The following is a 10939-nucleotide window of genomic DNA, read 5'->3' as shown; positions in this document are numbered from 1 at the left end:
GTACAAATATGAGGTGACACAGGCCAAATTTCATTAGTCCTTCATCACTATGGGAAAGACCCAATAACACAGTGACGATGTGCGTCGAAAAGTTGTTGAGCTGCACAAATCAAGAAATGGACACAAGAAAATCTCTAAACAGTTGAAAATACCCATTTCCACTATCATGCAAATAATTAAGAAGTTTAAAGCGACAGGAGATGTTAAGAATCAACCTGAAAGAGGACGTGTCTGTACATTGACCCCACGCACCGTGAGGGGGATGGTTCTACTGGCAAAATAATCTCCAAGGATCACAGATGGAGTATTGTACAGGTTAGTTGAGTCTTGGGGTCAGAAAGTCTCCAAAACTACCATCAGTCGCCACCTACATCACCACAAGTTGTTTTGGAGGGTTGCCAGAAAAAAGCCTCTGTTGTCAATCAACAACAAACTTAAGCGCCTACAGTTTTCCAAATGTAAGTCAGACTTTCAATGGGACCGAGTTATATGGTCAGATGAGACCAAAATAAAGCTTTTTGGCAATGTGAAGTATGGTGGCGGATCTTTGATGTTGTGGGGCTGTTTTTCTTCCAAAGGCCCTGGACATCTTGTTAGGATACATGGTATCATGGACTCCATCAAATACCAGCAGATATTAAATGAAAACCTAACAGCCCCCTCCCGTAAGCCTTAAAATGGGCCATGGTTGGACCTTCCAGCAGGACAATGATCCTAGGCAAGGTTTTGCCATGGCCATCACAGTCCCCTGACCTGAACCCCATAGCAAATATGTGGGATGAGCTGCAGCCAAGTCTACAAACGTTGACCTCAGATTCTGAAGGATCTGAAGAGATACTGCATGTAGGAATGGTCTCAGATCCCGTGCCATGTGTTCACTAACCTCATCACGCATTAAAGGAGAAGACTCAGAGCTATTATCTTGGCAAATGGAGGCTGCACAAAACATTGCATTAAGGGGTGCCAATAATTGTGGCACACATGTTTTGGGAAAAAATATGTATTTAATGTCTTTTAATAATTTTTATAAATATTTTATTAATAAAAGATTTTTGTGAATATTTCGAGTGAAAGACTGAGAGGATAAACAGCAAAGACATGTTTTTTTTATAGCCTGTTTAGCTCATATTCACTATGTGCCAATATTTGTGGAAGGCACTGTACATACATTACACTACACACAATTACAAGCTTCTGGTACCCTTCTGCTACCCTATTCTCTACAGATCAAAGCAAGCAAACAAACACACACTCACATACACACATGCACACATTCACAAACACACAAATATCAACATTCCTTTAAGCTTTCTCTTTCTTAGACACAGAAAAGCACACAGGAGCTTTGGACACCAGTATAGTTTTGTTTGTGGGCACAGCAGAGCAAGCCAGTACATTAATCAGATGAATAATGACTGACTCCACCTCAAGACACTTGCTATTTTTAGTGAACAGGGGGAGCCCTCTTATGTCTCATGGGCTGAGCGTGCTGTCACGCCATGCTAAGCTTAGGTCCATGTGTTAGGCTGGATGGGCAAGGGAATAGAATGTGTGTGTGGGTGTGTGTGTGTGTATGTAAGTGGGTGTTCTTGTGTCATTTTCCTCTGTAGGTGGTACTCAACTGGCACCCAATGTGAGTGTGCCTGTGTCAGGCTTATTTGTTTATGTGTGTGTGTGTGTGTGTGTGTGTGTGTGTGTGTGTGTGTGTGTGTGTGTGTGTGTGTGTGTGTGTGTGTGTGTGTGTGTTTGTGTGTGTGTGTGTGTGTGTGTGTGTGTGTGTGTGTGTGTGCGTGTGTGTGTGTGTGTATGTATGTGTGTATGAGACTTAATGTGGACCTCAGAATGAGCCAGTTAGGTCACACTCAGACCCTTAGGCTAAACAGAGGCAGTGGGGGATGAGGGGGGCCACAGTGAATGACTCATCCCATTGGTTGTGCACTCTCTTTGGCCCCGTATTACTACTCCAGCCCCAGGCTTCCCATGACAGAGACGTCTATGTGGTGCTCTATAACAGAGTGCAGGGCAGCAGGATGCCACAGCAACAGTGGCACTGGCTGAAGCCTGGTCTCTGCTCCAGGGTCCCTGGCCCCGCTGCAGGTCTCTGCTCGGGGATGGCACGGGGGGTGGGCAGATGGGTGGCAGACGGCCGGCTGAAGACCGCAGTCTGTCCGTTGCATCGGGGGCAGTAGAGGAAAGCCACCCAGCCTGACACGGCCAGGGCGAGCAGGACTTCCAGACAGTGTGGGCACAGGGAGTGTTGGCAGTCTAAGGGGTAGGAATCAGCGGAGTGACGCCTGCAGCACAGAGCGCAGCGGTTCAGGAACCAGGCCTCATCCAGATCGCCAGCCCCATGTTGTCTGAGTGACAGCAGAGTCTGGGCCTGTAGGGTGGGTGTTGTTTCGAAGATGGCAGGAAAAGGCTGGTTGTCTTGTCTCAGCTGTGGTGTTCGAGACGTATGACGTCTCTCTGGTACAGCTGGCCCTTGGGGAGTTTCTATGTTGGTGTCAGCTGTGCTGTTGGTCCACAGCACCCCCCCTACTGGGCTGGAGGTCTCCCTGCGCAGCGTGTCCCTCCCCCAGGAGAGGGAGCGGCAGAGGGGGCAGCGGAGAAGACCCGACAGGGAGAGGCTGGGGTGGCGGAGGCAGGAGCAGCAGAACGAGTGACCGCATGGAAGAATGGAGGGAAGGTGAGACCCAGAGTCGAACTCGCTGAAGCACACCAGGCAGCCCTCCACCTCTGACCCCCTCCCACCTGCTCCTCTCTCTCCGCTCTCCTTTCTTCCGTGGCCGCCTCCTCTCGCTCCTCCTTTCCCTCGCCGTCGCTCTTTCCTTCTCTGTCTGTCCTCTGGCATTATGATGTCAGACCAGTGCTGTCATCATCTCCTAATGCCACCAGGGCTTAGGTCAGTTTTACGGGCAGGGGGGTCAGTCTCTCTGTCGCCATCAACCATAAATCTGCGCTCGGCATACAGTACGAGTGAGACACAATGAGCTATGCATGGTCTGCTCTCTCAGTGACACACATTGGTATGATATTCTAATGAATATGGGAACCCTAAGGGCTCCTCTTACCACCACACAAATAGTTTCTAAATGAGTCTGTCAAACAGTAATTGCAAATTAAACATTTATCAAGTCAGCCTGTCTCGTCTGCGTTTGTGGTTGCCTGTAGGAGTATAACTGTGTGAAAGAGTGAGTGTGTGTGTGTGTGTGTGTGTGTGTGTGAGAGTGTGAGTGTGTGTGTGTGTGTAAGTGTGAGTGTGAGTGTGAGTGTGAGTGTGAGTGTGAGTGTGAGTGTGAGTGTGAGTGTGAGTGTGCGTGCGTGCGTGCGTGTGTGTGTGTGTGTGTGTGTGTGTGTGTGTGTGTGTGTGTGTGTGTGTGTGTGTTTATATGAGTGTCTCAGTTCAGGTTCTCTGGTCAGCGCCTGCTCTCTGTATCAATCTGACCATCTCACCGTGTCTCTACCCCTCTTCGCTGTCAGCTTTGACGTCTTGTGGCTCTCCCCTGTCACCCAGGCGGGATCTCTGGGGTGACCAGTTGGCTGTAGTCCTAGCCTGTCGGAGTCAGTGTCAGTCCTCATGTGGCTTTCTTGATCCGTTGAATGCCAAGACTATAATATGTCCAAGCCCGTGCACTGTCCACGTGTGAGTGGCCATTGTCCACCCTAGGGTCCCCTGTCAGAAGTGCCTTTTAAGGACACAGTCACGAGATCTTGATCTTTCCGTCACATGTTGCCATAATTCAACCTGGCCATGTCCTAAAATGCTGGGAGGACTGTAAGTTAAAAGCCGTCTGCTCGGTTGTGCGGCCGTCTCTTTGTGTGAGCAGTAACAGGGCACTGATAACAACCAGGAGTATGCGACATTCCTCAGTTGACCTCAATACCCCAAAACAGACACACCATTCCACCACACCCAAGGCTTAGTCTTACCCCATTGATGACATTCAGGAGTTTTTCCCCTCTTACTCACGCACAATGGGTTTCATCAACACACAAGGGGAAGACCCTCTCCTCAGCAATTCAGACACTGGGAGAGTACATTTGTGTAAACACAATGCACAATATAATATTTCACACTCTATAACCATTTCACAGCCAGTTATCTGATTCACTGGCAGAGGCTGCATACTGCAGACTGGAGATATGGAAATACAAATGAAGGTGTAACATTATCTTTAACTGAAGATAACTCTGACACACATTGAGATCATATTTGTTGTCCTTGAATTTGAATTGCAACTTTCTCCCTCTTGAGGCACAGTTTTAGTAATGCCAGGAGAGCCACCTGGTTGATTTGTTGTTGCATAACCTCTAAAGATGTTTTAAATAATGCAGGCTCAGGATTACAGGGGTGAAGGCAGTGGCATGGAAAACCTTACCTCAAAGCAAGAGTATTGTCTTTGGGTGAACCGGACACTTGAGAGGGTTGGACATGGTGAAGGGTATCAAAAATCACAGACAGCAGACAGACAGATAGACAGTCAAACAGACAGACGGAGAAAGAGACAGCCTGACAAACAGAGAGACAGACACATGTCCCTCAATGCAGGCATTGTCTGTGACGCCTCTGGTGCAGGGAATCTCTGAGCTGTCATAGCCCTGCATAGCATACCAGTGGAACGGCCAGATTGCCTATCGATTTTCCTCATCCAGATAAGCAGACTTTTCATTCACAGGCCTAATGGAGGAGACATGATGACAGATGACACTTCCAAATGTGGGTGGCACACAGCCAAGTCTGTATGACCTGCCTGTGCGTTCCTCCGACGGTGGGACCTTGTAGACCCCCTTTGACATTGCATGGAGGTAGCAGACAGAGAGATGGAAAAATCTGCAGGTGAGTGCACTGAGTGTGACCAAGTTAACAGAAAAAGGGCATTTGAAAACAGATAGAGGGCATTTGAAAACAGATAGAGGGCAGAGAAGGGATCGAGGTAGATGGTAACGAGAGAGGGAGAGATAGGGAGTCGAGGGAAGCAAAAAGAGATGAATGTAATTAAAGTGGGGTGTGTGCGGGGAGTGTGAACAGAGATAAAGATGTGAAGTGAAGGAAAGAGAGAAAATTGGAAGGAGGGAATGAGGAGGAAGGGAATGAAATGGACTATAAAGGACAGGAGGTGAAGGAGGGCAGACAGGGTGCTGGGAGGAATGGAATGGAAAAGAGAGAGAAAGAGAGAGAGAGAGAGAGATGGAGCGAGAGAGAGAGAGAGAGGGAGAGGGAGAGGGAGAGAGAGAGACACACATCAGGTCAAACATGCAGGGTGCTGGATGTGGATGTGGGAGTTTAATTAACTCCAGTGGCCATCTCTCTCTGCAGACCTGCACCGAATAAGAAGAAATGCTGATTCAGTGGGGAGGGGGAGAAATTGAAAGAGAGAGGGAGAGGGAGTAAGAGAGAGAGAACACAAAACGAAAAAGGTGGGTAACTGAGGGGAAAATTGAGACTGGGAGATAAGAAGGGAGAGAAATTAGAGAGCCCTGAATGAAGCAGGAAATGGACAAACGTGTAAACCAACAGGATAAATAGTTGAAGACAAACCAAGGGATTGGCTGTACAACATTAGCTATTTTTTGTATTTATCCATCTTCTCCGTACAATGACTTTATGTCTGATGGGGTACCATCTGTGTATTCATTTAATTGATAAAATTGATAGACACAATGTCAGCTCATCTGTATGTAAAACTAACAAAATAGGCCTGTAATGTATAGTTACAATTAGGAAAACCATGTACCGACTGTGTGTGTGTGTGTCTGTGTGTGTGTGATCTGGACTACGGTGCATTTTAGTGCACTGTTAGAAAGAGAATACCACCACCTAGTGGCTGTTACAATACCATGCCAACCATCAAGTGCCAAGAAGTGCCATGAAGTGCCATGAAGTCCAGTCACCCTGTCTGAAAGCCACTCCCTGTTCTTTGCAAATAACACCTTTGTACCCCAATGCAGTATTAATGTGTTGGTATGAGATAAGGGTAATTGCCATAGAGATATATTTGCTTGCTGTTTCGCTTTGTATGAAAATAAAATTAATAGGATAATGCTTTTGTCATGAGATATTCCAACCACATTTCACTGATCCCTGATTTAAGCATCTCTGATGTTTAAACTCCCACACAGGTTTGAACAGAACACAGATGAATACAATATCTCTCTCTCTCTAACTCTCTCTTTCTCTCTTTCTCTCTCTCTCTCTCTCTCTCTCTCACACACACACACACACACACACACACACACACACACACACACACACACACACACACACACATATACAATGCTGACACGTGATGAAAATGGAAATGGAAATTCCAAAATGTAAAGTTCCTGATGGCAGCATGACTAAGCTTGAAACCTTATCCGACTATGTAGGGCATAAGGGCATTTACCACAGATATTTCACTGCCCCTGTGTTGCCACATAGCTGTGAAGGGAATCCCCCAGTTCATAGTAAAGGTTCATAACAGTGGGTTGGCTACTCTAAGAAGTAATGATGAAATTGCTATCCCCTCCAAATAAAAAACAACAAAATACAATAAAATATTTTAAACCTCTCGCAAATATTATCATGATTACTAACAGTAGATTATAACAATAAGCCTCCTCTTCGTAGCCCTGCAGTAGTCCTCTCTTAATAGACATTTTTGTATAGAGCAGATTTGAAGCCTAAATATACCACGCCTCCTTATTATCTATCCATGTCCAGTTATATAACTGCAGTCAAGTCTAAGTCTAAGTCAAGTTCATTGCGTACGTGCGCAGACCGGAACCACACTGACATCACGGAAGACTGTGTACACACGTCGGTAGGTCTGTTTACTGTTTCTACCCAGAATAATACGAACTCATTCATTTCTAACAATATGCACGTTTTACCAAACTTGCAGCATTTGTCGCCATGCATATTCGGTTCTATTTGCTGTCCGCATAGTAAGTGGGGGCTGAAAGAAAAACTTAGTCTTTCGTTTTCAGAGCTGCAGTCGATAAGCAGATGAAGCAGGTTAGCAGCCTGACATTATTTACAAATTGGAAACGCGTGATTCTGGGTGTTCTGTTATGTAGCGTATGGTTTGACGTTCTGCGAATGAAACTGACAAACTTTCTGAATGAATGACGATATTCTTTGTCAGTGTACGGTTAAGGTGATGATGTTGCATTTGGAATAGGCAAAAGGCTGCTTGTAAACACTTGGGTGATGGTGTTGGCTATTTCACAACAAGAGTCCTTCAACCGGTGCATTGCTCAAGATGATCTTTTACTGGGCGTAGAAGATGGAATTCTGTCTTGCAAATGAAATCAAGTTCATTACTTTACAAGATCACACCAGCCAGAAGCATTTTGATTCACCAGTGTCAAGCAAGTAAAGTTGATCTTGGCAACACTTGCCAAAATATAAACAGTTCAGTTGTGGCTGTCAAACATAGAAACAGCTGATTAACCCTTTTCTGGCTTGCATAGCCTGAAGTTGCAGCATTCTTTTATAACACATTTAAGAGTGGGCCCCAACAGATGTCTTCTACACAGCCTCACCCTGCAAGCCTGACCACCTAATAGCCAAACATCCATTTGTGCCTTCATCTAGTAAACACTCTTAGCTGTTGTTTACACAATCCTCCTGGTCCATACTAGCTGAGGGCCAGATGTGTTCCATGTTCACACATCTGTGTTGTGTGTCATGTCAGGGCCTCATATGTCATTTCCTGTTTCCCCCTCTTCCTCCTCAGCTTTTTTTCCCAGTCACCATGGTACCAGTTAGTAAGGAGTATGGATATGTGATTCTCACTGGCTGTTCCTCGTTTTTCCTCATGTCATACCTCTCACATAATGTGGTAAAAGCTCGCATCAAGTACAACGTGCAGGTGAGCAAGATTTTGCTAATCACATAGAATGTAAACTGATTTTTAGTTTCAGCATTTCTGGTTTGGTGGGTTACAGTTAGTGTTAGTGACAATTGTAAACTTTCAATTGGCAATTAAAAACAATTTGTAACAAAACAGTACATCATGACTGAAATTATCAAGATTTGGTCTATTTTTCATTTTGTTCACAATTTTATTCATTCCTCTAATTGCATTTTTCATGGCATACCAGTACCCTAACCTATACAGTGATGATCCTGAGACTGGCACAATCTTCAACTGCATCCAGAGGGCACATCAGAATACGTATGTGAAATGAAAAGACATGGGCTGAAATATAATGTCCGACATACGTAAATAAAACCACTTCATTTCAGTATATTCTTCTGCTCTGTTCAGAAATGAGGCCCTGACTCCTTTCTTGTTCTTCCTGGCTGTGGGGGGCGTTCAGCATCCAGTAAGTAAACAAGAACAACACCGTTAACTTCAGTCCCAATCGTCTTGCTTATAAGGCATTGACAAGTGTTTGAGAAACTGATTGTGTGTGTGTGTGTTTCAGCGTGTTGCCAGTGCTTTAGGAATGGTCTGGATTATCAGCAGGGTGATATTTGCCAAAGGATATTATACTGGAGGTAAGGATCATGTACTGTACATACGTAAAGACAGCAAACTTATTCTTAGACTGATGTACAGTAGAGAGTGGCTTTTAATAGTTCACTAATTTGAAGTTTCATTCGGTATAATATAGTAATGGTACATTTTAGGTTGTGCAGTGTTTTAGTCCATAAATAAGATGAATGTTTGCCAGTATGTATTATTTATACAGATAACACAGGAACCTATTTTGCCATGTTTGCCACCAGTGCCACAGCTGACCTTGGGGTAATCCTTATATTAACCATATCTAACTCCACTGTAATCCTAAAACCACCCTCCACCAGCACTGATGCATTTTAAACCTGCATGGATTAACCACGTCACTTTAGGCTGTGTAGGTAGTGCTGCTGATACACAGTACTGTAATGAATCATCTCCCTGGCAGACCCTGCTAAGAGGAGACGTGGGGCGTTCGGAGACATCGCACTCACTGGACTCTTCCTGACTGCAGTGAATTGTGGGAGACTTATGCTGGGCTGGGTCTGGGAATGATTAACCAGCATCCAGGAGATATGAATGTACATGCAGTGACCTGACCAATCAAGCCGAATGCCAAATCTTTTGACTGACTAAGTCCTTATCAACAGTGACATGTTCCCTCTCGCTACGTTTTTTTGAATTTATATACCTTTTCTGGATTTAAGTCCAGTGATGGACATAAGTGGATGCTGCTCCCAGCTGGCATTCCAAACATGTTCCACTGATTCAATGTTTGAAGAAATCATATGCTGTATTACTTTTCTGAACTGTTGAATAGTTCCACAACTACTTCCATTCATCAACATCATTACACAATGTAGACTTTGAAGAAAAGTCTAAAGACTTGACAAAAGTGTACTTTTTGTTCAATGTCATATAATTTTGAGATATTTAGGGGTGTATGGATGATGTATCCAACTTAATGTAAATAATAAAAGCTTTTGTGGTTAATAAAATAAGTGATTTTCGGGAATGATCTTTCTGAGTATCAACCTGAATCAGTTCATAAAGTGATGTTTTCTTTCATTAAAAACTATTTTCACATAGGGGAGAGTGGTGTAAGATGAGCTATTATTTATTTTGGTTGACCTATAGCTAAATGAATATGAGACAGGAATAAAACTAATGTATACACACACAACCAATGCATACAACGCAAGTTCAGGATGCATGGTATACCACTGTCCTTATATCAATTGAAACTTCAGCAGTGTGCCACACTCAAAAAGACAACAAATTATAGGGTCCCCCAAAAAGGTGGCCTTGTTCCTTAACTTGCTCCATGATAGGAATAAGCTGATCTAGGTCACAGGGCAAGTTGAGTTTAATTCAGTATAATTCTAAATATGATTAATAAGAATTAAATTATGATTAAGTTGATTTTCTTGGTGGTTTTACAACTAATCTGTCTACAGTTGAACCTGAACATGGTGTGCCAAGTCTCTAGGATCAAGAAATAGACATGGAAGTCTTAAATTGAATAAAACATTTATTCTTTTCAGGAACATCCACAGATTCATTGTTTATCACTTTCAGTGTGGACTCTCAACTGTTTGTTTGGCATAATAGCAAACCTTTGAGCATATAAACATAACCATCAACATGTCATCTAATGTATGGAAAATGTTATTTAAAATGGCAAATGAGTGATGCTTTTACATCAACCAACAATGAGGGAAAACTAGGGGCCACAAGCACATGACTATGGACTCCGATCTGTTTTTCTTCTGTAATAACATGACATGATAGCTGTTATGCTACATCTAAAATGTGAAATATAATAACAGTTCTTCAGTGTTAGGAGGCACCACTCATTCAAACAGCACATATTTTACTTCATGTGAACATGAACAGTGGTGACTAAATGAGCCAGAGCATTGGGGGTAAGTTCACCTGGTGGGTTATCTTACCCCCAATGCTCTGGCTCATGTAGTCACCACTGTGGGAAAAGTGCTTAGTCTAGCAACCCGGAACAACACTTTTGCTAATTTACTCACATGCTTACACACTGTCAATGAAAAATAAATTCCTTTTGATGTGAGTGATTATACCTGATTAATAATTGACAGGCAAAGGTTTTTTTTTTAAATATATATATATATATACTTACCATTTCATCCACATGCCTCCTCCTTCCACAGCCAGGTGAAAATGTAGAATGCAAACACATTTTAGTGTCACATGACAAAATGTGTGTATGGTGGTCCAGATGGTGGATGAATTTACCTACTGACTCATCTCACCCCACTCTACCCTCTTGAAAATCTGAAGAAGTATAAATAGCAATTGCTATTTGTATGTGGAAATATATAACAAGTTAAGAGAAAATAGCCTACTCATGATGAGTCATGTGGTGGACAAAAACAGGCTTGCAAAATAATTATCTTAGGCAGAAGGTTGTAAAATTCTTTGTGAATCACATTTAGTATTTGTACTCAATATTGCAT

The 10939-nt window shown here is 43.5% G+C and overlaps 1 protein-coding gene across 1 annotated transcript; it reads left to right on the top strand.

Annotated features, from left to right (window-relative positions):
* Positions 1–6786: 6786 nt before the first annotated feature.
* On the top strand, positions 6787–9403 carry mgst3a (microsomal glutathione S-transferase 3a). Its single transcript, XM_080832089.1, has 6 exons — positions 6787–6803; positions 7722–7856; positions 8089–8162; positions 8256–8313; positions 8416–8488; positions 8899–9403. Exons 2-6 carry the CDS (start codon positions 7740–7742, stop codon positions 9003–9005), a joined length of 429 nt encoding a protein of 142 aa, XP_080688215.1. The 5' UTR covers positions 6787–6803; positions 7722–7739; the 3' UTR covers positions 9006–9403.
* The last annotated feature ends 1536 nt before the right edge of the window (positions 9404–10939 follow it).

Source organism: Sprattus sprattus (assembly GCF_963457725.1).
Source record: "Sprattus sprattus genome assembly, chromosome: 2".
Lineage (NCBI taxonomy): Eukaryota > Metazoa > Chordata > Actinopteri > Clupeiformes > Clupeidae > Sprattus > Sprattus sprattus.
The sequence above is the reverse complement of the archived record's forward strand: the minus strand, read 5'-3'. Positions and strand labels throughout refer to the sequence as shown.